This window comes from Kwoniella europaea, chromosome 1, assembly GCF_036810445.1.
Source record: "Kwoniella europaea PYCC6329 chromosome 1, complete sequence".
Classification (NCBI taxonomy): domain Eukaryota; kingdom Fungi; phylum Basidiomycota; class Tremellomycetes; order Tremellales; family Cryptococcaceae; genus Kwoniella; species Kwoniella europaea.
The window spans coordinates 7,182,167-7,207,643 of NC_089487.1; the positions used below are offsets into that span (position 1 = coordinate 7,182,167).

At 44.1% G+C, this 25,477-nt stretch overlaps 12 protein-coding genes across 12 annotated transcripts; 7 read left to right on the plus strand and 5 right to left on the minus strand.

Moving 5' to 3' along the window:
• Positions 1-174: 174 nt before the first annotated feature.
• On the plus strand, positions 175-471 carry V865_002741 (uncharacterized protein; the record flags this gene model as incomplete). The annotated part of the gene is made up of 1 exon (XM_066226540.1): positions 175-471. One exon carries the CDS (start codon positions 175-177, stop codon positions 469-471), a length of 297 nt encoding a protein of 98 aa, XP_066082637.1.
• Positions 472-646: 175 nt separating this feature from the next.
• V865_002742 (uncharacterized protein) lies at positions 647-1,301 on the minus strand (the record flags this gene model as incomplete). Its single annotated transcript, XM_066226541.1, has 5 exons — positions 647-728; positions 854-957; positions 1,029-1,081; positions 1,149-1,169; positions 1,244-1,301. The coding sequence occupies 5 exons, from the start codon at positions 1,299-1,301 to the stop codon at positions 647-649; spliced, it is 318 nt and encodes a 105-aa protein (XP_066082638.1).
• Positions 1,302-1,672: 371 nt separating this feature from the next.
• On the plus strand, positions 1,673-3,237 carry V865_002743 (uncharacterized protein; the record flags this gene model as incomplete). Its single annotated transcript, XM_066226542.1, has 8 exons — positions 1,673-1,694; positions 1,759-1,787; positions 1,847-1,897; positions 1,970-2,096; positions 2,193-2,317; positions 2,376-2,501; positions 2,649-2,825; positions 3,013-3,237. 8 exons carry the CDS (start codon positions 1,673-1,675, stop codon positions 3,235-3,237), a joined length of 882 nt encoding a protein of 293 aa, XP_066082639.1.
• Positions 3,238-3,329: 92 nt separating this feature from the next.
• On the minus strand, positions 3,330-4,982 carry V865_002744 (uncharacterized protein; the record flags this gene model as incomplete). The annotated part of the gene is made up of 8 exons (XM_066226543.1): positions 3,330-3,460; positions 3,539-3,614; positions 3,683-3,781; positions 3,902-4,035; positions 4,140-4,364; positions 4,480-4,596; positions 4,689-4,839; positions 4,896-4,982. 8 exons carry the CDS (start codon positions 4,980-4,982, stop codon positions 3,330-3,332), a joined length of 1,020 nt encoding a protein of 339 aa, XP_066082640.1.
• A 279-nt stretch (positions 4,983-5,261) lies between these two features.
• On the plus strand, positions 5,262-8,465 carry V865_002745 (uncharacterized protein; the record flags this gene model as incomplete). The annotated part of the gene is made up of 10 exons (XM_066226544.1): positions 5,262-5,493; positions 5,618-5,683; positions 5,741-6,084; positions 6,180-6,233; positions 6,297-6,374; positions 6,432-6,447; positions 6,506-6,631; positions 6,697-6,815; positions 6,886-8,161; positions 8,245-8,465. 10 exons carry the CDS (start codon positions 5,262-5,264, stop codon positions 8,463-8,465), a joined length of 2,532 nt encoding a protein of 843 aa, XP_066082641.1.
• A 162-nt stretch (positions 8,466-8,627) lies between these two features.
• On the minus strand, positions 8,628-11,136 carry V865_002746 (uncharacterized protein; the record flags this gene model as incomplete). Its single annotated transcript, XM_066226545.1, has 2 exons — positions 8,628-10,951; positions 11,016-11,136. The coding sequence occupies 2 exons, from the start codon at positions 11,134-11,136 to the stop codon at positions 8,628-8,630; spliced, it is 2,445 nt and encodes an 814-aa protein (XP_066082642.1).
• A 570-nt stretch (positions 11,137-11,706) lies between these two features.
• Positions 11,707-12,705, plus strand: V865_002747 (uncharacterized protein; the record flags this gene model as incomplete). Its single annotated transcript, XM_066226546.1, has 1 exon — positions 11,707-12,705. One exon carries the CDS (start codon positions 11,707-11,709, stop codon positions 12,703-12,705), a length of 999 nt encoding a protein of 332 aa, XP_066082643.1.
• Positions 12,706-12,853: 148 nt separating this feature from the next.
• V865_002748 (uncharacterized protein) lies at positions 12,854-13,270 on the minus strand (the record flags this gene model as incomplete). Its single annotated transcript, XM_066226547.1, has 1 exon — positions 12,854-13,270. One exon carries the CDS (start codon positions 13,268-13,270, stop codon positions 12,854-12,856), a length of 417 nt encoding a protein of 138 aa, XP_066082644.1.
• Positions 13,271-14,777: 1,507 nt separating this feature from the next.
• V865_002749 (uncharacterized protein) lies at positions 14,778-15,536 on the plus strand (the record flags this gene model as incomplete). Its single annotated transcript, XM_066226548.1, has 4 exons — positions 14,778-14,820; positions 15,012-15,076; positions 15,297-15,334; positions 15,407-15,536. 4 exons carry the CDS (start codon positions 14,778-14,780, stop codon positions 15,534-15,536), a joined length of 276 nt encoding a protein of 91 aa, XP_066082645.1.
• Positions 15,537-16,730: 1,194 nt separating this feature from the next.
• Positions 16,731-19,458, minus strand: V865_002750 (uncharacterized protein; the record flags this gene model as incomplete). The annotated part of the gene is made up of 16 exons (XM_066226549.1): positions 16,731-16,757; positions 16,856-17,100; positions 17,231-17,320; positions 17,397-17,489; positions 17,545-17,635; positions 17,697-17,796; positions 17,878-17,948; positions 18,005-18,073; positions 18,126-18,198; positions 18,254-18,322; positions 18,389-18,477; positions 18,540-18,677; positions 18,751-18,818; positions 18,892-19,036; positions 19,121-19,225; positions 19,327-19,458. 16 exons carry the CDS (start codon positions 19,456-19,458, stop codon positions 16,731-16,733), a joined length of 1,605 nt encoding a protein of 534 aa, XP_066082646.1.
• A 649-nt stretch (positions 19,459-20,107) lies between these two features.
• On the plus strand, positions 20,108-21,834 carry V865_002751 (uncharacterized protein; the record flags this gene model as incomplete). Its single annotated transcript, XM_066226550.1, has 7 exons — positions 20,108-20,266; positions 20,339-20,449; positions 20,513-20,668; positions 20,728-20,997; positions 21,054-21,137; positions 21,197-21,589; positions 21,652-21,834. 7 exons carry the CDS (start codon positions 20,108-20,110, stop codon positions 21,832-21,834), a joined length of 1,356 nt encoding a protein of 451 aa, XP_066082647.1.
• A 433-nt stretch (positions 21,835-22,267) lies between these two features.
• Positions 22,268-25,348, plus strand: V865_002752 (uncharacterized protein; the record flags this gene model as incomplete). Its single annotated transcript, XM_066226551.1, has 12 exons — positions 22,268-22,386; positions 22,505-22,594; positions 22,664-23,033; positions 23,105-23,616; positions 23,701-23,812; positions 23,868-23,885; positions 23,954-24,043; positions 24,123-24,331; positions 24,454-24,709; positions 24,772-24,817; positions 24,885-24,985; positions 25,070-25,348. 12 exons carry the CDS (start codon positions 22,268-22,270, stop codon positions 25,346-25,348), a joined length of 2,202 nt encoding a protein of 733 aa, XP_066082648.1.
• Positions 25,349-25,477: the final 129 nt, after the last annotated feature.

Here is a 25,477-nt window from a genome sequence, read left to right on the forward strand (position 1 = left end):
GAACCGAAACCACCCACAGGATAGTTCAAAGAACTCCCTTCAGATCGTTGCCTCCTGACCAATCCATCTCGTATTGAAAGAAGTGCATCGACACATAGCAGTAAGTATAAACAACTCCCTCTTACGGATCGGATTATATCTTAAGCTAATCTTCTACAGATAGTACATCAAATAATGCCTCGTTATATCCCCCTATCAACCCTCCCTCCCCCCCTCTTACCTCACGTCCGTCAACTATCCATCAACCCAATAATCAAACCCCTCTCTCAGCTACCCACACCTTCCGACCACTTACTATCGAATCCCAACAAACCTGGTAACCTACGTGTGCAGACCTGGGTTGATGGCAGAGGTAGATGGAATGGAGTTTCGCAGAGGGAGAGACTGGGTGGTAAGAAGAGTGTGAACTTCGGGGTGGAGAGGGAAGGAAGGAGGTGGGGAGGATTGAAATGGGCTTTGAGAGAGAGGTAGAATAGCAAGTTGGAAGAGTGATCAATATACAGTTATATGGAACTAGTTTTGGGTCCGCTGTGCGACTGACTTTGGGTCAGATAGGAAGAGAGTACTCGGTCTATTCTTCATCATCAGATTACATGATCGTTGTTATATTCATTATACATGCATAATATCATTACATTTCTACGTATTACTGCTGATCCCCGAATATTGCTTTACCACGTTTGGAAGGAATCATGAATGCCATCTTGGCGTCCTGGTCGTCTATACTTCTGTCAATTACGATAGAAATCAGATATCAGCACGTCAGCTTTTCATACTTCCTCCCGTATGTGATTATACATCTGAAAGATTCTTGACTGCCTTCTGTATGCGATAATGAGATGAGTCTACCCACCTCTTAGCCAATTCTCCTCTGTATGTGACATCTTCCAAGCTGTCCGACGAGAGTGCTATTCCAGGTATGAACAGTCCTAGAGAGATCAAAGCCTCGAGTATGATCTATGGCAACACATCCTGTCAGCCCTCGAGGCCAGACTCCATTATTAGCATTGTGCTATAATGGCACTTACAGAACCTGGTAATGATCCAGTAGGTCTCGAGAGGGCTTTCAACGTTGATAGGTCTATGTACAGGACATGTGGTCAGTACGACATCCGATATACTGATGTGTTCAAGGGAATATGACATACGTTCATAAGTCGAGAATGCAGCTACGCGTATAAGCACGATGATCAGCTTTGAGGGAAAGAGGATCGATAGAGACGTCAGGGCAATCAGGACCTACCATGTACTAAAGCCAGAACAGCGATCACCACCAAAGCTTGACCTATGATCTTTGACATATCGTTCTTATCGCTCTTGGATTTTCTTGTGACTTGCACTTCTTCTGACTTTGTTCGTCCGGTGGTAAGCAGTCCCTCAGTGGATAAGTGATCTTGACATGTATCTGCGATATCTTATCTATCTTTCCACCAGGACGGTTGAGACCAGGCCTGCATGGCAGTGAAAGGGTATAAGCGGCAGCGTGCCTAATCCCAGCTCTCTGATATACCCGAGCCTAACCTCTCATCTATGAACGCGTGTCGGACAACGATGATGATGCGGGGTCATACCAAGACACTAGCTCATAAAGATACATATACATACATAGACATAGGAATAAGACCAATACATCACATCGCTCTGACATAGACCAATCTAATAGTCATCCACAATGTCAAGATCGTACGACCGAGGTGAGCTGAATGACTCCTCCTGAGTGAATTTACAGCTAACCTCGAAATCACTTCCACTTCGTAGCGTTGACCGTCTTTTCTCCTGACGGACATGTGAGCTGTCCTTCGCACTCCGGGGACCTGCGCACATAAGCTGACATACACGTTAACAGTTATTCCAAGTAGAATATGCTCTCGAAGCTGTCCGAAGGGGAACCTGTGCTGTAAGTCTAGCTTATCCGCTACAGTCTTCAATCTGGCCAGTGTGTAAGCTAACTCCATGATCCGATGTACAGGTCGGTGTAAGAGGAAAATCATGTGTAGTGTTAGGAGTAGAGAAAAAATCGACATTACAATTACAAGATCCACGAACAGTTAGGAAAGTAGCCATGTTGGATGATCATGTTTGTGTAGCTTTTGCAGGTTAGTCCAATTCACTTCTATCTCTTTTACTCATCAGCTGCTTTGACAGAGACTCTCCTTAAGGGAATTAAGCTGATCAGGTCTGGGCCTAAACAGGTTTAACGGCAGATGGTAGAATATTAATCGACAAAGCCAGAGTGGAATGTCAATCTCACAGATTAACGGTTGAAGATCCAGTCAGTATTGAGTATATCACAAAGCATATTGCAGGTATTCAACAGGTATGTCCCCAAACTTCCTCTGATATGATATCATATGCTGATGCACTGCTTTCTATAGAAATACACTCAATCAGGTGGTGTGAGACCATTCGGAATCTCAACTCTGGTAGTTGGCTTTGATCCCAATGATACTGTACCTAGATTATATCAAACTGAACCTAGTGGTATCTATTCGGCTTGGAAGGTGTGTATCTAATCTAATCTCAACTCTCAATCCCATCAATCCCATCTTCAAATGATCCTCGAAACCTATATGGCTCTTTTCTTTCAGCTTCACCTCGGTTTGAACGTTTTGTCGACCTATGAGCTGATACATTGAGAACATCATTAGGCATGTTCGATCGGTCGAGCATCCAAGACGGTTCGAGAATTCCTCGAGAAGAATTATACCGAAGACCTGCCCCGTGATGAGGCTATCAAGTTGACTGTCAAATCGTTGCTTGAGGTTGTACAAACCGGTGCGAAGAATATTGAGATTAGTGTGATGGAGAGTTATGGAGTGATTACTGTGAGTAGGACTTTGATCTCTATATCAGAACCAAATTGATAAACATCATTCTGTCGTACTATTCTTGACGATTTCCTTCATGAGGTCTTTATCACTTGATTGCTCTCTCTTTCCCTTCCGTATCGGAAGCAGACCAATTGATTATACATCACATGCCATGCTGATACCTAATTTCAATTCAACTTAGAACCTCGAACAATCCGAGATCGAAAATATAGTATCTCAAATAGAATCTGAGAAAGAAGCCGAAGCGGAGAAGAAGAGACAACGACTTGCAGCCACTCAAGCTGGTCAAGCTTCTATGGCAATGGGCTCAGCAGCTGTATCGGGTGCTCAGACTCCTGCTGCTGGTGGCGCTGGAGATGGAGAGGGTCATGCGACTGTACCAGGAGAAGAAACTGGTGTGCAATAATTTGCAATAAGTGGTGGAATGTCCTCATGATATTTATGCATGTATATACAATATTACAAATCGCATATTCCACTTGAGTGATACTGAGGATATCATGGGTATGTGACCATTCTTGGTAAAGTAGCGTAAGGTTTCCTTAATCCTACTTTATCAATTATTTTCGCTGGCATACAATATACTGGATCTATATCTTCTAATCCTGGATAACCAAGGAGGGATAAACCTGAATGTACGATCAAGATTCCGTTAGACTGATAGATCAACCTTGAAAAGTGATTGATCAGATTGGAAGGTGACTCACCAGCTACACCAAATATCGTATGAAATACATCTACCCAATCACCTGGTCTATCTGCTATCCCACCATCTTCCAGATCCTAAAACATGAACATCATCATATGAGCTGTTTTGTCCCCAAAAAGGAGAAACTGGTTGACCAACTTACTTGAGCACCTAGTATGAAATGTATCAATTTATCTTTATTGATCCAATTCAATTTACCCAATATCGATATAGAAGCGAGACACCACCAAGAGTAACAGACCTACGTCCAATACGGGAAATATCAATATTTGATCATTCTACCTAGCAACTCAGTTTCCATTCAGAGGATGATGGGCGAAATGGAACAAGTTCCGTCAATAATTTGGGCATTTCAACTTACGTCTTCCAGCTTCTCCGGACGTCCATTCAAACCACCATTAGGCAATTGTCTCTCAGATAACCAAGCTCCCAATAATGGTACATCGATCAAATCTTGTCTATCCAGTATGGATAAAGCGGCAGTACAGACCCAAACTAGTAACATCATCAAATCAGTATGTGCAGTCATACTGATATGTTGGGTCGCTATTCTGAACTGTGTGTGTATGTTAATGGAAGATGTTATAGAAAATACTCACCTTGTCCTGAATGACTCTCTGCTCCCGGAACTCGCCCAAACCCACCATCGAAATTCCTACATCTACTTATATACTCTACTATCTTCTCCCTTTTGTCTTGGGGTACACGATCGAGTCTGCCCAAGAGTGATAGGGATGATAGGAGGATGTAGGTGAATCGAGTATCGATCTCGCCCCATGAGTCCCCAGAGACGGAGCCGTCGGGGTTGATTCGGTCAAGTAGGACTACAAGGTTGGAATGGGATGATCAGTCTTGGTCGATCAATTCACCTTCTCCATCATCAATCGAGATTACCAGGATGGACTCTTTTTTTTTCTAATCTAGCTGAGTTACACTCACACTTCGTTACGCTATCCACATCGATCCTGTCGATCGCATCCTCCATCAACATAATCTGTATACCTGATAATGTAGCTAATATGTGTCCATCATGATTCGGATGAGGTCCTAAAGCACCTATGACCATCCAACAGAGATGTCATCAGCGAGCAATCCATTCACATTGTTTCCTGTTCAGCCAGCACTTGATATTTGATATATGGACTTACCCGCTTCCTCGTCCCAGCATGATAAAACATACTCTATCACACCTTCTCTGTCCAGCGCCGAGGGCTGTCCCATTATATGCGAAGCTGTTAAACCCCAGTATATTCCATTGAGACGGAGGTGCGAGGTGAGGTGAAATGCTAGGTCCTGGCGCTGCATGACAGGAAAGAGAGTCAGCAGAGTTCACAGATGGACCATTCGATACTCACCTTGTCTAGATTCTGGATATACTTGATATGAAGTGGCACATCGAGCTTGGAGGTGGAAGAGGCAGAGGAGGAACTTGCTGCTGCCATGGTGCTTTGCTTAGCCTTTAGTATATGAGGGGGAAGATGCACAAGGAAGAGAATATGAGGGATATGGAGATGACGGTGATGATGTCGAGCGAGTGGAGGTGGTTCAGCGGTAACAACAACCAAAAATACCGAGACTTCCAATTCTTTCTTTCTTTCTTTCTTCTTGCACTTGCATCATATCAACCTGTAGATATACATTTTGATGAGCCACCCGATTATCCGAGGGATGCTCTCGCATTTGCTTCGAGTGATAGCTTGAGAAGTCACCGTTTGCACATGATGGAATCGATTGCTCCCCTTCCTACCCCGACATCTACCGCAATCCGCTCATCACTCATCATTCCTACATTCCCTCAGATCTTGTCCGAGCTCATCCAGAATTCTCTAGATGCCGGAGCAAAGAATCTGGATATATCCTTGTGTCTGCTCAAGGGGAATGAAAGTATTCGAGTAAGGGATGATGGATGTGGAATTGGAGAAGAGGGGTTGAGGAAGGTAGGGAAGAGGTTCCGTGAGTATTTTCACCTATCTTCCAATCAGATTTCAGACTACGATGTCATATACCATCTAGCTATATGAATTCCAACGTATAATCTGGTCTTTGTCATGCTCACCATCATGGCGCATCTGGGTAGGAACCAGCAAAACCCTTAATGAAGCGAATCTCGGCTCAGTAAGTTCATACGGATTCAGAGGAGAAGGTAAGCTGTATTTCATTCTCTCGTCTGTCAACTCAGCTCATGATTGGTCATTCTCAGCCTTATCGTCCTTATCTTCCTTGTCATTACTCAGCATCACAAGCAAAACCACCTCGACTGACGAAGCTTTAACGAAAATCATGAAATCTTCTAAAACTCTATATCTCGGTATCGACTCGTCACGTCATATCTCGTCAAAGAGTGGGACAATAGTGATGGTCAAAGAGATATTCCACAATATACCTGTTCGCAAGGAAGAGATGCTCAGGGTGAACGAAGATACATTGATGAGGCAATGTAAGAAGGTCATAGAGGTTTTTGCGTTGGCGAGGTATGCAGTGAACTGGTCGGTATGGGATGATAGAGGGATGGGCGATAGGAGGGAAGTTTTGGATATCAGAGGGGTAAGTAGCACTAGCTTGTCGCCCAATTCCAAGCTCAACCATTCAGCATCATCAACTCCAATTCAATAGGAGCTTATATCGTTCGTTTACGCTAGACAAAGTCAAGTGTTCAAGTCTTTCGAGCCTTATACGGCAATGCACTCGTACGAGTGAGCTTTCTCCGCCTTTGCTTTGAAAGGTGACCGACCTCATAAGATGACGTTCTGATATAGCGAGTACAAAGTATCCGCGTATCAGCTGGATCAAGACGTGTAGATGGCTTCATAAGTCTTTCAGGTGATATAACCAAGGTGAGCTAGATCGTCGCGGTGAAAGGACAATGCGTAGCTGACTTTGGAATACGACAGATTCATCAGCATCTTTGTGAGCTGCATCAACAATGGACCAGCTCGTACTATAGCTCACTAATATATTCCCGCAGATATTAACCACTACCCCATTACTCGCTCTGAACTTCATCTAGCCATCGCAAGGAAATTCTCAAATAGCAGATCCGGTACTTTTGCTTCTGCGGGTCAACATGATGAGTTGGAAGATCATGATGCCGGTAAGCAGCTCCTTCAGTGTATTTCTTATGATATACGGACCAGCTGCTGAGACTCAATCTCACAGAGAAACGAAGATCGCCCAGGAGGCTAGAACGTCATCCCATATATGTCCTGAACGTGACATTACCTTCGGAAGAAGTGGATGTGAGCTTTGAACCGGCAAAAGGAATCTTGGGCTACAAGGTAAGCTGTCACTTCAACTATTCAAAGAAGTTCTATTCCGAGTCAGCTGATTATCTGGTATGTGCAATAGGATTTCGGCAAGGTCCAAGCACTTCTATCAGCCGTAGTAGACGAGTACCTCAAAAAGAACGGATACGATCGCATAAAGTCGCAAGATGCTTCTACAAGCCCTACGAAAGGCAGTCCAAGGAAGGCTACATCATCTGCGACGATCTTGCATGGCCGATCGCCTTTGGGTAAAGGAGTTACCTCTGGTCATGACGGACATCAGGAATGGGATTTGACTAGACCAACGCCATTGTCTTTCTCAGCCATAACACCGACTGCCGCTCCCAACCACCAACAGAATCAAGAGGATCCCCCACTTCTACTCAGCCCCGGTCTGTTACCCCCTACACCACCTCTGACACCTTTTGATCAACTTTTGGCTACAAGAAAACAGATTCGAACTGATGTCGATGGCTATTCACCTCGTATAGCTGAGAAACCAAGTCAGGAATGTCAGTGGATAGTTGATCTGGAGAATATAATCGATGGTGGTGTATTACCATTTAGCAAGCCATCCGCAAACAGGAAGAGATCGTTGGAAGCTATGCAATCTGACGAAGAGCATACAGAACATGGACACTCGTACCAACACCAAGCAGATGATCCATTATCAGCCAAGCCTATCACATTGGACTCTTCTACAAAACAACACAAAGTGGAAATCCAACTTTGTAAATCGTCTTTAGATCATGCCCATGTGGTGGGTCAAGTAGATAAGAAATTCGTTGCTATAACTATCGACCTACCTTCTTCCACAGGCCCCCACGAAGACAAAGCAGTGGTATTGGTAGATCAACATGCAGCCGACGAGAGGATATCAGTTGAAAACATATTGGCTTCACTTTGTATGGGATTTAGGAATGACAGTATGGCTATAACGAAATTAACGAAACATACACCTCGGATCATTCTTACCAATCAGGAAACCAAACACCTTCTTCGACCTGGTGTCATGGGGGTATTGAGAAGATGGGGTATACACCTCATCTTACCGCCACTGGAAGGATCGAAAGGTGATTACGTTCAAGTGCAAGTTGATGCTGTACCTAGCTTGTTAGTCGGTAGATTAGGCAAAAAAGAGGGTGTCGAGATGAGTAGGTTGATCAGAGGTTACCTACCTGTTCTGAATGATGATCTTGGTGAAATCAAAGCTTTGATTGCATCATATGAGAAATCGCCAGATTACACTCCCGCTAATAGGGAAGGAGAGAAGTTGGGAGCGGCTAAAGATTGGGGAAAGGAGATGAGATTCATGCCGAGGGAGATGTTGGAGTTGGCTAATTCAAAGGCTTGTCGAGGTGAGTAATGCTATACTATTAGACTCGATCACAAATGCTTCAATTCTCAGTTGCAATGCTGATGGCTGATGACTCGCTCGCAGGCGCAATCATGTTCCAAGATTCTCTCGATCTCGATCAACAATCACGGTTAACCTCCCAATTGGGTCAAACGAAATTCCCATTCATGTGCGCTCACGGTAGACCCAGTATGATCCCTCTGATAGTTTTACAGAATCTTTCTGTCTCCGAAACGGACACAGAAATCGGAAAGGTATGGAAGAGGCATATAGATTGGAAAGGGTGGAAGGCGAAACGAAAATAGAAACAACTGTTCTGCAAATTCGGGTTTGGTCCATGTCTTGTAGCTATAGTCATATCGGAAGTGTTGTATTTTTACTCTACTAGTTGCTTGTTATATGCATTTAGTCATTGTTTACTACTTTATGATAATATCGCTACATAAGATTCCCCTTCACTTAATTCCCTAATATCCTTCCAATTCACCTTCATCCTTCAACTGATCATACACCTCTTTCTTCTCGACCCTCAACTTGTGCACAAACTCTTTCATGCCCTCTAATCCACTTCTACCCGCATCCCTCTCTCTTCTAGCAAACTTCAATACGATCCTGACACTTTCCTTGTCCGCCTGTGGATTCGGACTAACCATCTCATCAGATATAAACTCCGCCGCCTCGGCCAATTGGGAATTCCTACATAAAAATTCAACATATGAATCATAATGTTTTTTCTCCCATACTAAATCCCATTTCTTTGCCCAAGTCCATATTTTTTTTCCCCTTTTCAAAGAATAACTCCATCCACACGCATCTAGAATGACATTAATACTTGCTGCATAAAGACTTCTAAGATTCTGAGTAGGTTCTCTAGCCCGTCGAGAAACAAGTTCATCCCAAACTTCAAAACATTCACTATATGCTCCTACTCTTGCATAGGCATCCATCAAGGATGACAATAATGGTATATCCGGTATGATCAATGGATCAAGTTTGAGTAAGGTATGTATATCCCTTATTGATTGAGAGAGTATATCAAGTTGTTCACCTATATTCACTTGTTGATGTTCTTCTTCAAATGGTGATATCGATGTCGTCGTCGATGTCGGGGTCGGGATCGAGGACGAAGGCGAAGGTGAACGTAATTTTCTACGTAATTTGGTCGCTTGAGAACCATACTGTTTTAACAAACTTGATAGTATATGCGAGTCAGGCTGATATCCATTTTTACTCATATCCTTCAAAATCGCAATGAACAATTCCGGTGGACAAAAAGGTGATTGGGTCCAATATAGATTTAAGAAATTGATCAAAATCACTTTATAACCTTCTTCATCTATCGAGCCAGGTGATAAGTCGTAGAAATGCGAATAAAGATTGAAAGCTGAATAGTGATCTTCACTTGATTTCATTAACAACACAAGTAACGAAATCATATTGCTTGACGATATCTCAATATGATGGATCTTCATATCATCAAGCAGCTTCAGAGCGGTCCTAGTTGATGGTGGTTGAGATTTCGAACATGCCATTAAAATGTATTGATAAACATTTTGGAATTTGTTTTTCTCCCTTTGAGTTTTGAAAGCCAAAGAGGAAGAAAGGTAATCGTCATATATCCTAATCATATTATCTAACCTACTCTGATGTCGAACATTCGATAAAGGAATGATGATATTTCTCGCCAGTTCCGCTGAAACTTCTATACCCCTCGATAAGATCTCTGAATACACCTCTAATACCACATCTAGATTATTGTGCGATTTGATTTCTGACAAGTACACTCTGATGATTTCCGCCCATACATCCGCCTTAGCTTCTACACCACATATTCGCTCTGCGTTATCCACCGATCCGACAATTTCTGAGAACCCCACAATGGAAGTTGAAGAGATGTACGATCTAAGATTTTGCAGTGATAAGAACGTTAAAGCTTTCTGAGGTGGTTTGACACCTTTGTCTTTCATATTCGCAATTGTATTTTCCATCATGTCTAGGTCATCGCGGGCAATAGCCATTTCTACAATTGCATTCCATAACCCGGGTGATTCTATATTTCTTTGATCCCATCTCGAAACGATCTCATTCGCTTTATCTAGATCGCCTAAGGAGATGTACAATCTCATCAACTCAGCTTCGGTGGACGGATTCAGTATTATCCCTTTTTCAGTGATGTCTTCTAACACGGAGTCTAGCTTTGAGCGCGTGAGTGATCCTGTAGAGCGTGAGTGAGTGTTCCTTATCGATCGAAGGATGAGAGCGATGTCAGACTGGTCAAGTGTGGAATATTGTCGAAGCAAGGGCACGATGGTATCGACGAGAGAAGGGTTGTCGGTGGAAGCTGATCGAAGGAGTAATCGCCAATCCACATTGGTGAGGTCCATGGACTGAGCAAGTGAAAGAGCCTCTTCTGTGTATCCGTTATTACATAGACATTTGATGAGGAGATTGTCATGCTCTGCGTTGATGGGATATCCGAAGCGGTTTGGTAGATCGTCATATATCCTTCTAAGCAATTCTAAATCCTTCAATGATCGTGATTCTGCTAATAGCGCTATAGCATCGTATAACTTTTCAGATGACAAGTAGCTGGATGGAGAAGGAGAGTTGATGATTGTGTTGTAAGAGGAATAAAGAGAGTCAGGCTGAGATGAGGATATGGAACTGACGAATACAGAGGCTGCTTGGTCGGGTGAGGTGGGCGTCAAGCTCTTTGCGCGGGAGAAGAAAGATGTAAAAGGGGAGAAAAGGGATGAGGTCGAGTTGTATCGATAGCCCTGTATGGGTAATGCTGCATATGTTACAATGTCAGATATGAATCTTCCATACACATTATGATAGAGCTTGAAACTCACCTGCCGGTATACCCTCTTGGACTGACCCAGCTCTCAAGACCGGTGTAAACCTTCTAATTGCTACTGAAGCATTGTGTCGCCGTATCAAGGAAGCAGGATTACACCTTGCTCTGTAAGGCATCTCCAATGGGGGTCTGACTATTTTTGCTCGTATATGAGCTTTTGAGTTGAGGTTGTTTATGACCAGATGATGAAAATATCGAACTTGGAGGTTTACCAGTCTTTTTGGTTGTTTCATGGCATGTGGAATATAAGGAGACCCCAGATTGTGAGTGCATGAGCCAGGTCGAAAGTGGCAAATCCCAGTGGCATTGTAATCGAAATACCCCCTTACTGATCATATTGCTTAATCACTGGCTTTCCTGCGATCTACATGCATCGGACTGCAATCGGGACAAGTGATAGTGCAGCGAGGCATCGTGACTGATTCTGATGTGGAGCATGTATTCTGACCGCTTGTATCAACGGGTGTCAGACCAAGATGGAGGGGAGTGACCAAACGTCATCACCATCAAAGGACGATCATTCCCCATCGTACAGCTACTTCTACATTGCTTTGATCATGTGAGAAGCCGCTGGTAATCATGTCTTCCGTGTATATAACCCTCTCTCAAACGACAGATTTCTGTAAGCTTACGAATCACCTTTTCTCTTCTTCGATATGAAAATTCTCTTCTCCAAAACCTGCAACATGCCGTTTCCTCCAGCGGGTACAAATGAAGTGACCCTTCAGCTTTCCGATCAAAGGCTCGCTCCTTTGTCTGAATCTCTACCCGAGGACATCCGATACTATATGATCTCCGCTTTCGCCACCCTATCTTTCCAAAATCTCAAATGCGTTTCCTCGCTCAATTCTCGATATTACGCTTCTTTCCATTCTCTGTTATATCACTCAATTACGTTGTCCAACCAAGATGTGCATTACCTCAGACAATTATGCATGCCTCAACTTCGATATGGAGAAACTCCCAATTTGGTACCCTACCGACAACGACAGTTGGAGAATTACAAAAATCAGTATGACAGATTTCGTGCTACATGCAGTTCAGCGCGGAATCTAACGATAGTTGGCGAGAAGATCTTAGGTTTAATTACGCAGATTTTAGAACAGGAGGCAACCATCGATCTCTTTCCTAAAGTTGAAAAGCTGGTATTGAAGGATATGAAACCGAATCATAACCCAAGAAGGATAGGCATCGACGCTCCTCTGGAACAATCCCTTGGTACCATCCTCGCCACACTCCAGCCACGAAAACTCTGTCTCAATCTTGGAATACCATTCTCTCATACCTGGCGCAACCTCGTACAGAACCTGGCGCAACATGGTTTAGGTGGTGTCGAGGAAATCGTTCATCATGGAGTACCTATATCCAATATGGAAATCGAATTTCTGATACTAGAAGATGTGGCGATACAGCGATTCTTCTTAGAAGATTATATCATTCCTTTGTACAATCAGACTACCCTCAAGGTCATTTACCGATGGGCCACGCCCAGTAGTAGCACGTACAAATCCAGGAAAATACCTAAAGAGATACATATTTGCGCTCATTGGTTGGGATTGCATGGATTACCGTTGGAGCTTGTGGACTCGCCACTCGAAGATATGCGGGAATTGAGGGAGGTTACTCATATCCATCAAGGCGAGGAGAAGGTCGATTGGCAGTGTTGCTCTAGTCAGAAGCTATAAAGATATGAGTAGAAACTAGGAATGCATGAAGTATTAGGAGTGGCATAGCAGTACTCATCAGGGGAACTACGGAATAGAACATAATAGGGCCTAGTCTTCGTTGTTGTGTATAAAAACTAACTGTAATGTTGCAACATGTTCCCCTAGGTCAAAAAGGCCATTTGTATTGATCGTTCGTTCCAGGAAAGGTGCCCGGCATCTCGTCAGAGGAGTTAACCATCTCATCGAGAATACTTCTCGAAAACTGAGATGCCCTATGAGTTCCTATCAGTCGCAGATTTTTCGGGTCGTATTGAGTCCCCTTTTTCCATAAATGTTCATATCCATCCCAGTAATGATCTTTCGAGAAGAAAACTTTGCTTTCGGTCTTGGTATCGTACATCGTGGTATCGTCTCTGAAACAATATTCGCCGAAATATCGGTCTCCACAAGTAGTACTCTTGATCTCCCTGGAAATATCGTTCATCTCCCATTGGCGGCCCACGCTGGGGGGATTGCCATCGAATGAGGTGATGTCCTTTTTGGAAGAGGTGGAAGTGATATTGGTAGTTTGTTTATCGGCCATTGTTTCACGCGTTTGAGCTTTGTACTCTGCCGTTGTTGGTGTTAAAACGATTATGAGGAGTGGTTGTGTTGAAAGTTTGATATCTGTAGTGAGCTTAAGTTCTGGAGAAACGTTAAAAGTCGAGTTCCCGGTCTGACAATGCGAACAAGGGTCATCTGAAGATCTGAAGCAAGGAACGACCGGCGTCATAACGGACAATGCTCCACTCTTGTGTCTCATTTGTCTTGAAACGTGTCAGACACCTTCAGTGGTAATGCAACTAGAGAAGAAGATATCGTTGACATGATTTCATGACAATCAACCTTTGTGCGACATAGAAATGCTGACACATCATAGTGTAGTATAGAGCTTCGTTACATACTTTGTGCATGAACATAGCATCTTCATGCAGACGAAGGGTCAACAGAAATATCACACTGGAATACTGTACCTTCCACTCATTGTTTACCCTACCAGTGGATATTACTGCTTCCGATCTTCATCAACTTGAAGCTGATCTATTGTCCCGTGAGCCCAATAGCCCATCGCAGAAGGTACTGTACTGAAAACATTAGAATACTCACATTCTTTCAAGACCTGAAGCAGCAAACACATTCACCCATTGACTGATTCACAAAAACCGTCACATCCTCACTTCTGATCCTTCTCTGCAGCTCAACAGATATGTCGACCGTATGATTGGGGAAGTCCTGATAAATTTGCACGCTGGTCTGGACATCGCCGATATTATCTTCCGTACTTGGCATCAAGACCGAAGGGGATGCACCGGCGAGGCTCGCCATGAAGAACTTGTGGAGAGGGGCACCTTTGAATACGATTCTCGTCGATCCCACATCATTATGAAACGTCATCGACTCTAAGTTCCAATTACTCTTCAATATCTCCAATTTCCAAAGCTCAGGTGTGAAGGGGCTGTCTTAGTGTGTCGTACATGGCTTGTACGTATATATATAGTGTACTCAAGAGAGTGCGACATAAACGACTCAACACACCAGATCTGCATTGATTATCGATTCCACCGAGCTTCAGTGACTTGGATCAATCCCATGCTGATGGGCTATGGATATTGATTGGGCAACATCTCAGGATATGGATGCTGTCCGGTCGGGCAGGCCCAATGACACAAGATGATAGTTGGGCATACAGTACTGTGCTATGTACAGAAGATGAGACACACAAGGAACGTGCCTCATACAGTACTTTCCACCTTCCACCTTCTGCTCTACTGCCACACATATATGTAACCTGCAGGTTTCGGGCGTCTACCTGTGCCGTTGATCAGCATATCGATGGAGCGATCAACAATTTGACACATACAGTAATGCATTGTCGAGAGCAAGGGACAAAATTGGGAAATTCCAGACCGTGAACACGTGTTTCTTTGTTTGATGGGACATCTGTGGACTGTTTTACTAATGGGTCAGTGCGCTAGGATATTCAATAGTATATATACCCCTCGACTCGATTCACCCCCTCTTCATCCTTTTCTCACTTGTACATCAACTTGATGATATCCCTATTTATTTTCGACTTTCCCCTATCCTTATCAGGTGTGTAATCCGTACACATCGACTACGCCGTCTCACTCTAAGTACTGATATAACGGATGGATCCGCCACTTCCCAGTACTTCGTAATATCAAGACCAGCAACAAACCCCTTCAACCTCGAGCCAACCATCAACTGCTCTCTCTGACATCACTTGCATGATGTCGCGCAGCTAACGCTGCGTTAGCATACAGATGGCACGAAGGTTCACGAAGGTCCGAACCTTGGTGCCATCTTACTCTTTTGTTCCATAGTCAAAGTGAGTTTGCACAAAGACCCCTCAAGCGAAATTGCGGAAGAGAAAGCTGACGTTATATTCTTCTGACTCAGACATATTCGAATACATCAATAACACCCTTTCGAAGGAGAAGGAGGAAGACTGATGAGGTCTAGGTAATGTATATTGACGGAAAATGGCGATCTCACCTCCTGTTTTTCATATATGCTGACTTTCGATTCATCTAGTCGCTTGACAGTAGGAGATTTTATTCGATCCTAGCTTGGCTACCACACAACCGTGAGTTCACTTTAATCGCAACACCTGGCCAGCTTTAGCTATCCTTACTGACGCTGTTATTTCTATTCACAGTCAACCCCCACGATTGCTCGACAACCCTCTCCTCTACGGTTTACTTCGCCCGACTTCGCCTACAGATACGCCTCAACAATTTGATCTCAACTGGTCATATGATATGGAAATCGACTCGATCCTCAAGTAAGCCGGATACGAAAGCGATTTCAAATAGCTGGGAAGGAGCATCGGGATGGAATAATCCACATTTCCGCTTTTCTGCCCAAACAAGAGGTACTATCATGCTAATCATATGAGTTTCGATACATAGGCTAATAGTCGATTGCGATCTGGTGGAACCTGTGCTGCAACACGTTAAACTGCATTGCAATTTCCCAAAGCTGGCCTAAAACGATTTCGTCTCCTTTATCTGTGGAATCGTTAGCGCACGACGTCGAACTCTCTTTGAGATGATCCGTCTGCACTGCTGCGATTTCCTTCATTCTTCGCTGCTCTCTGTTTTGTCTTTCATCATGCCTTTTCTTTACTCGACCATGTAGTCACCTTCCCTTACAACGGAAGCCGATACATGTTGTTCACGACACAATCGTTTTGGAAGTCAGCTTTTCGCTTTTCGCTCCCCTCCTTTTCCTTGTAGACTTTTCCATCGTTTCTTTCTTCCATACGTAGTCCATATCTACTTTGTGGTCGTGCTGCATCACGTTAAACTGCACTAAATCTCCCAAAGCTGGCCCAAAAACTTTATCACTTCTTCACCATCAGGTGTTTTTAACTTACTTTTAAACCCTACCCTTCCCCTTCACTTCTCAGATATGGAGAACTTCATCGCTCCATGGGTTTTCCCCAGAGAGAATTTCGCCTAAGAAAGAGGTTTTACCTCTGGGGATTTTCACCCTTGCATGTAGGACCATTAAGTATGTAGCTTTCAGTATATAGCCGATCTATGCATTTGTATCATGGTGGCGCTGATCAGCTATCTGCGCTGACGTGAGATGGTGAGAGAAGCCTTACGGGCGTTCACCTGCGATGCTGCTTGCATGTATCTCCCCAGAAGACTGATGATAGCGATATACCCTGTCACTGATTGGCTTTCTGGATAATGGTGGCCCTATCGCACAAAATGCATAAAAGCCAATCTACAAATTCATCACGTCGAATACACTCATCTCAATCTTCACAACTGTTTCAAAGAGCACAAAACCCTCAAACCGTATACAAAAGTACCAAAAACGTAGGGATAATTTGATCAAATGCTAAAGAAGCAAGTTGCTATAGTAAAGTGATCTATAGATGGTATGATCAGAAGGCAAAAAGAATTTTACGCTGTTGAGAGTCGCATACAATACAGCAAATATGTTCCATTGCCAATAGGAAAGACCACCTAGTAGGTATATCTAAATTTAGGGTTCTACAATAAACAGACAAGTGGGACAGAACATATTAGCAGTTTTCCCTTGAAAATTCACGAGTATACGAGTGTTTAAGCGGTGTAGAATCTCTACTTACCTGTTTATCAGTGAGATCTTTCCATTCCGCACCAATATCTTCCTCTTGACCATCCAAAGCGTTCATGTATTCTTGTTCTTGAATCACCTTCTTCTTGTTGTCCCTCCAGCATAGGAAACCGTAGAGGGTCAGGAGACCCATACAAACACAGTATCCTGTCAACATGACTGTGTAGGCGGTAGGGTATGAAGGATCTTCTTTAGCTCGGAACGATTGAGGTCCCACTAAATTGCCAACAGCGTATCCTAATCAAAGTAGGCGGCGTCAGCCGCATGACCATCAATACACGCGTCAAACACGTGTATGTGCCACATTCACTCATCATCTGGAGAGGTCTTCTCATCGTCCTTGGACTTGTTTTCGACGTCAACTCACCTAAATATGAGATTCCAAAGACGGCTACCTTCTTTGTGGTCCCTCCGACATTGTGGTACATGATTAGCTGGCCAAAAACCATGTAAGGAGCTTTTGGTATTTGCGAAAGAATCAGCAATGAACGATTGACGGCTTCTAAAATTTCGTCTAGAACTTGGTGACTCACCCCAGTACATGTACACGATGTATAAACCAGCTAAGGATCCACCGATGTTGCTGTGTGGAACTACCTTGAGGACCACCGTGCCGATCAAGCAGACTGCATGCCACAGGGATATCAGACGGGGAACTTTGTCGTTTAAATGTTTACTTACCTATGACTGAACCCATTGCACAGAGAAGAGGTTGACGAGTTCGCTTGGCGAGCCAAACCCAGAAGAAGGCTGCGAACCATCCGATAGGTCCCTATGTCAATTGAGATCGTTAGTGCTTGGTCAGGCGAACGAGCATGGTGGTGATAACTTACAGTCGGCATGTTCATGAGAGTCAATTGCTTGGTACTGAAATGAAGACCTGCAACTACGATAGAGTAGAATCCACTCAGACCACCATTGGGAATGTTCAAACTATTGCATGCAAAGGTCAGTACATCTTGTTTTCAAGGAGTGTCACTATCGCCTTGACGAGTACAGAGTCTTGACACTTACGTGATTGATATAAGGAAATATAACCAAGTTCGAATATCGAGTAAAGCCTCTTTGACTTGATTCCATTTAGTCTGATTCAGATACAGATCAGCTCGATCACTATAAAAAGAAGGTGATATATACTTACGTGAGTGTTGACCATACCCGTTTGATTTCCTGCCAATCTAGCCACAGCGATGTATCTTTGCCTTTCCGTCTAAAATGGAAGGTCAGCAGTGACTCAATGGGAGTGCAACAAACATACTTACCAACCACCAAGCTTTGGTAGGGTTCGAGGGGAAGAAGATCCAATCCAAAATACCAAAGGTGACGGAGATGCACCTATACAAGACATTATTATAATAAGCACTACATTGTGAATAAGCATGAGACTTACGCAGTGATCAAGAACAACAGTTGCCATCTGGATAAATGAGCGGTCGGGGTGTAAAATTGAACAGCATATCTATTTATCATCACTGCGCGTCAGTGATTACAGTACCTCAACCTTTTTGAAGTGATCCTGACTCACGATAATAACCCATTGACAACAGATGAGAGAGTATTGAAGACGATGACAGTCCGGACACCTTGTTCCTCTTTCTTCCACCACATACCGATCTACGGAGATAGCCCATATCAGCGTAGCGACCTTCAGACTAACTCACAAAACGACTACTTACCACAAGACCAGCTCCCGAAGTGTTCATACCCTCAAACATACCTAGGATGAAACGAACAGCTTGAAGACCACCAGCGTTTTTAACACCCATGGTAGCAAAAGTCATAATACCGAACATGAACACATTGAAAGAGAAAACCTGGCATCCCAAGAAAAGAAAAATCGTCAGCGTCAAACAAAAAAAAAGACAAGCTGGAAGAGATCAAGCGTACCTTTCCAGTAGGGAGTTTCTGGATAAGCCATGATTGCGGGAACACAGTTAAGATGGAACCGAAGAAAACTAATATTGCATTTTCGTCAAAGCCCCTTCTTTATCCCTTAGAAGCTGGGATGATGGTGCGGGGGTCACTCACTAATGGAAGAACTCCATGAATATTGTTGTCCGACCAAATGCAAGTCCGTTCTAAGACCGAAGCTCGCGGAGGTACCCAAAATCACCTTGTCAATACCGCCCATCATCAAGGACATGGTGACGAGAGGCAAAACGATCATGTCGAGCTGAAAAAAATCAAATGTCTATCAGTCCTGGGGCGAAAATTCGCATTCTTTTGGTTTTTCAACTTTTTTGAACTTTGAACTGACTTTTCTAAGCACCGCTTTCTCCTCTGCTTCTGTCCAAGGAGCCATGATCTCATGTGCATCGGCTCGTTGGGCCAATTCAGCGAAATATTCAGCTCCGACATCGTACTATAGCGATTTGGTTTTATATGTCAGCAACTGCCAATCGCCGCTCGGACCAATATGCCACATGACAAATGGTTTAGCCGAGCTGAGAATTGGGAACTGACATTCTTGTCTTTGATAGCATCGAGATCCTTAGTGTGAATGACAGGCTCATCAGGTGCATGAGGTACTACCTGAGGTTCGATGATATCTCCTTTTTCTCGATCGTCATGTTCGTGGTATGCTGTAGTGCCCATCTTGATTATCGATCGAATCGTATCGGTAGAGTAGAACTCGAAGTTAGTTGACTTTGACTAATGGAGGGAAAGAAGTGATCTGGGACGAGATCACTTATGTATAAACGCTTCTTCCCAGTATCGTATTCTGTCGATAGAATTCGGGATATACTTTCCGTGAAAGGGTTGTGGTTTCCATAATATGAGATAGGGGGCGCAGGGAAAAGACACCGGTCTTAGTCGGTCCGTTCATTTACGGCATAGAAATTGTCATTCACCAATTGCCTTTTTAGGTGCAAGTCGCATGATTGGGTAGATAAACCCAAGTTGGGAGATAAGGTCATGTGAGATAAGTTGAACAGACGAACACCCTGAAATGCAGCTGGAAGCAACTCAAACCCTCAATCCGCTCGTACACTGCTTACATTCTTATCGCTCTCGCGCTCGCGTCTAGACGTAGAAACACTTCGGAAACGATTTTGCATGTTTGTCCACTTTCACGGACCCGTCGACTCAAGATGCTTTCATCTCTCAATTGCAGACATTCAGGGGGTTGGTATGCATGTCAAGATGTCGATAAGGTCTTATCGTGTTACTCCTTTACTTGTAAAACACACATCGAAGACCTTAGCTTATCTAGACTCACCATACCGGACAACAAGTTTAGAAGATGATATCGAAAGATTCCAAGATCCTCGTGGTGGGGGGTGCAGGGACGATGGGTTCGTCGACTGCTCTCCATCTAGCTAGGAGAGGGTATACGGATGTGAGGGTGATGGACATGTTCCAGCCTCCTTCTGCTAACTCTGCAGGAAATGATATGAACAAGGTAAATAAAAACACAATATCCGTACAGAATGTTTTAGTATAAGCATGTTGACTTAACGTTGGTGACGAGCAGATGATCAGTACTCAGTATGTCGAAGGGATATGGGGTAGATTAGCATTCGAAACTTGGGATGCATGGAACAATGACCGGTTATTTACACCTTTCTTACATCCAGTTGGAAGAGTGAGTGCAATACCCAAATTGACCGAGACAGAACATAGTTTGTTGACCGTGTGCGGTGAATAGTTGGATCTGGCTCATAACGATAAAGGTCGTTTGGAAAGGTTGAAAAAGCAGTATGACCTAAATCACTCAACTGGTGGAGGAGACAACGTAGAATGGCTGGAAAGTGAAGCTGATATACTCAGAAAAGCTTCGTACTTAGATAAAGGGGATGTCGAGGTGAGTGCAATCATTCAGCGTTATACATACTGTAAAGTGGCTGACATCGGAAGGTGTAGGGATGGGAAGGATTGTATATCAGAGATGCAGGATGGGTAGCAGCTCGAGATGCCTTAACAGCTGTTGGAGCAGAGTTGAGAAATCTAGGAGTGAAAAGTGCTTTCGGATCGTCGGGTACTTTCAAATCCTTGATTCTAGGTGAAGATGATCAGACATGTTTGGGTGTCAGGACTGTGGATGGGACAGAGTGGCCTGCGGATCTGGTGATACTGGCTACGGGGGCTTGGTCGCCTACTTTATTGGATCTAGAAGATCAATGTATATCCAAGGTGAGTGTGTCCTTCCTATACTAGAGAGTATACACGCTGAAACCGCGTTCGTGTAGTGCTGGCAATTTGGTCATATCCAACTGACACCCGAAGAGGTCAAGCAGCTGCAGAATACCCCCACGATGTACAGTAGTGAGCTGGTAAGTTGTCCCTGCTGGAACCTTTAGTGAATTACCTTTCTGACAATGCATTTCCGCAGGGCTTCTTCATGGAACCATCATCAGAGGGAATAATGAAGTTCGTCAATGAATTCGAAGGTTACACCCGTTTGGCATCATGTCGACCATTTGGATCAGATAAGGATATCACCATGTCTGTTCCCAGATCTCACGCTCTGAACCCTACGGATACTATACCAGAAGAAGGTGAACAGGCCATCAGAGAAGTAATCAAAACTTGTTTCCCCCAATTTGCAGATAGACCATTGTTCGATAAAGCTATATGCTGGTGTACAGACTCATACGATGGAAATTGGTTATTGACTGAAGATCCAAGGTACAAAGGACTGGTATTGGCTACGGGGGATTGCGGTCATACGTTCAAGATGTTACCTATTGTAGGAAGATATGTAGTAGATCTCATAGAGGGTAAAGTAAGTGATCAAATATTACAAGGAGGTGCCGCCCTCAGAGCTGATCTGTGTATCTGATGTAGCTCTCAGACGAAGATAAACAGAGGTGGAGATGGAGACCTGAGGGAAAGAAAGCTGGTGATATAGGACGAGAGGGACCTAAGCCGGACGATCTAGCTGATAAGCCAGGCTGGTGTCATGATGAAGAGAAGGGGGATAGTACCATTGCAGCTTTGGCTGGTAGAATGACTGAAGCTAAGCTGTAGCGGTCGACAGGAAGCCTGTAATCTAGTTAGGTGTATTTGTATTACACCAGGCAGCTCATGTGCGGCAACATTGAGGGAGAGTCAGACATACATACACACATGTACATATACAGGCCCATACACAGAACATGCACAGACCCAATGAGACACGTCATTTCTTGTGTGTGTACCATGTTTTTCTCTTATCAACGAACACTGAGAATCGAGATGGATGCTTGAGAATGCCAGCCCTTATCGTACTGCATGCTACAAAATGCATTTGGTTGGAAACTTCGATTTCAGGCAAAACGCCCAGGGATCTTCACGCGCCTGTGCTTATCGCTCTATCGGCCATCCCTTCCCGGTTTTATTTACACCTTTCTCTTCTCTTTCCCAACTTGTTCAAATCATTACTCTGCGTTTGAAACGGGAAATAGATCGCAGCTACACAACCATGCCACCCAAGCGGAAAGCAACCGACACAATCTCTGACTCGGAGCACGCTTCGTCGACAAAAGGTCAAACCAAGCGCCCAGTTCACACGTCAAGAGCGTGCGACAATTGTCGACGGAGGTAAGTTCCCTTTTTGTTTGGTCATTCCCCATGGGTGCCCGCCCTTCGCAACAGACTATGACACCTCTTCTTTTCATGAATGGGCTTGTCGCTGATGGGTCTTATGGTGGTAACGTAGAAAGATAAGATGTGATGGGCAGTATCCGCAGTGTGGTGTATGCAAGGAGAGAGACTGTCCGTGTGAGTACAAGGATGAGGATAAACGGAAGTAAGTCATGCCGTTACACCGATCGCGATGCCCGAGGTGGATCTTTGAGCTGATGTGAATGAGATACAGGACCCACCAAGAGCATATGGATCTGTTGAACAACAGGATGGATAGGTTCGAGAAGCTTATAGAGGATCTTCTGAGAAATACCGCTGGTGGGACTTCGAGTCACCCTGCTCACCCAGCTCCTGCTCCCCCATCGGTCCATCCTCATACAGATTATCCTCGAAGTACGAGTCAAAATCAGATAGATCCCATCATACCAGTCAGCAGGGACCATAGAACTAGTGAGGCTGGACCAAGCAACTGGAACTCAATTCAACCTATCCCAGATGTTAGTGGGTCAACCTTTCGAGAACAGTCGGATCCTGGTGTTTCGCCGGTGACTTCGTCGAAACTCAGGAATTTAGGTGGAACAAGTGGATACGAGCGATTCCAGGTGTGTGCCCCCCTTTTCCCAATCTGAGGACAAAATAAGATCTCATCCGCTGACCGGTTAAATTGGAATAGAGAGTAGAGGAGTCCGCCGGGGCATTACTCCAATACGGTCCCACTTCATTATGGACAGTCACCAGTCCTCGAGAAGGGAAAGAAAACAGGAATGAACATTCCCCTGATCTCATCGAACTGGGAAGTGGAGATTGGATCGATTGGTCACATAACCTTCCCGAAGCTCTCAATATCACTCGGACAATACATGATCGAGTGATAGGACATTTCAGCGCTTTCTACGCTCCATGGGGAATATCAGTCGACATACCGTCGTTCCTCGTAGATCTGAACAAATGTAATCTCATTAGAGCAGCAACCCAAACAAGACCCCAACAATCTCGTACAGCATCTTATTCACCATTATTACACTGCTGCGTCATATACCTGGGATTACGGTTGATCAAGCATGAATATCCGGCACTGATGAAGACCTATGAAAGTGTGTTCATCAAACATTGCATGAACTTGCTATTAGAGGAATGCGATCATACGGCACTGAGCTCCCTTAGGGCCTACAACCTTTTCTCAACGTAAGTGTGTACTGATTCTCGTCTATATGATTACACATCAAAAATGCCTGGTGGAGATCACAGAGCTGACGAGATACGATTTAGCTGCCTACATTTCGTGAGGATGTCATCAAGCGAGAATACCTTGAATGCTGGGCAACGGCAATTCGCTACTGGTTATCTGTACTCTGGGATGACCATCGCTGGTGTACATGCTGTGAGTATACTTCGCAATATCAGTTGCCTGATCTTAAGCTCACCTTGGGCATTAGCTTGGACTGAATATCAATGTAGGTTATAAGTCTCGATCGTATCGTGCTGCCTTACTAATCTTATCTGGCCTTCTAAACTCTTCCAGTGCGCCGAATACGTCAGTAAGGGTCTGATAAGTGAAAAAGAACGAAATCTACGCGAATATGCTTTCTGGACTATCTACGTATTCGATACGGTCAGTTGGATCGCTTTGATCAAAATATACTTCAGTCTTCTCAATGCTTACTTTTGTTGTTTTTGGTCGTCTTACGTAGCTACGAGCTCTAGCTGCAGGTCGTCAACCGATGTTCCCGGATCAAACTGAAGTACCAGTACCGACTGTTGATCCAGCCATGGATGATACGCCATGGATTGCACCGACAACTCCCATAGGGAGTGGCATAGGAGTGCGATCAATGAGATCAACAACGTTTCATTGGATGGCTAAACTGGCGAGAATCTGTAGATCCATTTTGGAGAATCTGTAGGTGGTATTTCTGTGTCTGCGTTTATTACTATTTCATTATCTTATTTATGTCTGATCTCGCATCAGATTTGGTCTAGTGTGATACCGAATGCTGATTTCTGACTTCCACCCAAATATAGCTATTCGCCCGCTTCGCGTTCGACCCCTGCCCGGCAAGACGAGATCATCGACACTGTCTCTCTGAAGCTCGACGATTGGTACAAGAGGTTTCCACTACGCCCTATCGAAATTACCCCATTACCTCATATTCTCTTGTTACACATGTATTATCATCTCTCGGTGATATTCGTTCATAGACCATTTTACAGGGGGCATAGGATGGAGTCAGCTCAGAGATGTAATACTGCTGCGGTTCATATTTTGGAATTATTACATGTGAGTCGTCTGTCTCCCAATGTATCCTCCTTAGAAGTGAGTTTCCGCTAATTATCCTCAAGATATTCAAGCGGACTCATCAGATCAGATATGCTCACCACAACATGAGTGAGTGAAAATCCCTTCATTTGAGTAGGCGTCAGATATTGGGAATTTGACAGCTCTCATAATTTAGTTAACGTGATCTTCGGAGCCGCTACGATATTTCTCCTTCGAATTGCCGAAGCGTCAAATACGACTGATAGTGATGTACACAAGCGAAATTTCGATCAATGTGTAAGTTGTGTCTTACTCGTCATTCTTATGGTTGTTATCTCTTCCCGCGTACGATCAGCATGAACTAACAGTCAGATCTTACAGGTCGATTTCATGGCTGAATTAAGTCTAACATGGGTCGAAGCAGGAATTACCCGAAATATCTTAATCGCCTTACAATCAGAGTACGAATTACCAGGGCTTGGACTTCCAGATGGACATTCACAAACGCCCCAAACAGCCGGAATGGGAATCGGTAATACCGATATGACTACGTCGACTGTACCTTGGATAGACCCATTTAATGATATGCAGGATATATGGGGGATGATGTTCAACGATCAGAGTTTCCAGTGGCAGGACTTTGGGAATAGTACACAGTAGGTAGTAACTCGATACTTTCATATCTGCATATGTGTATGTCATATGTCCACCCCTTCTTGTGAACAAAGGGACAGACTGGGACACTTGATAGCTATGTCGTTTGCACAATGTCGTATAAGTCATGTGCAA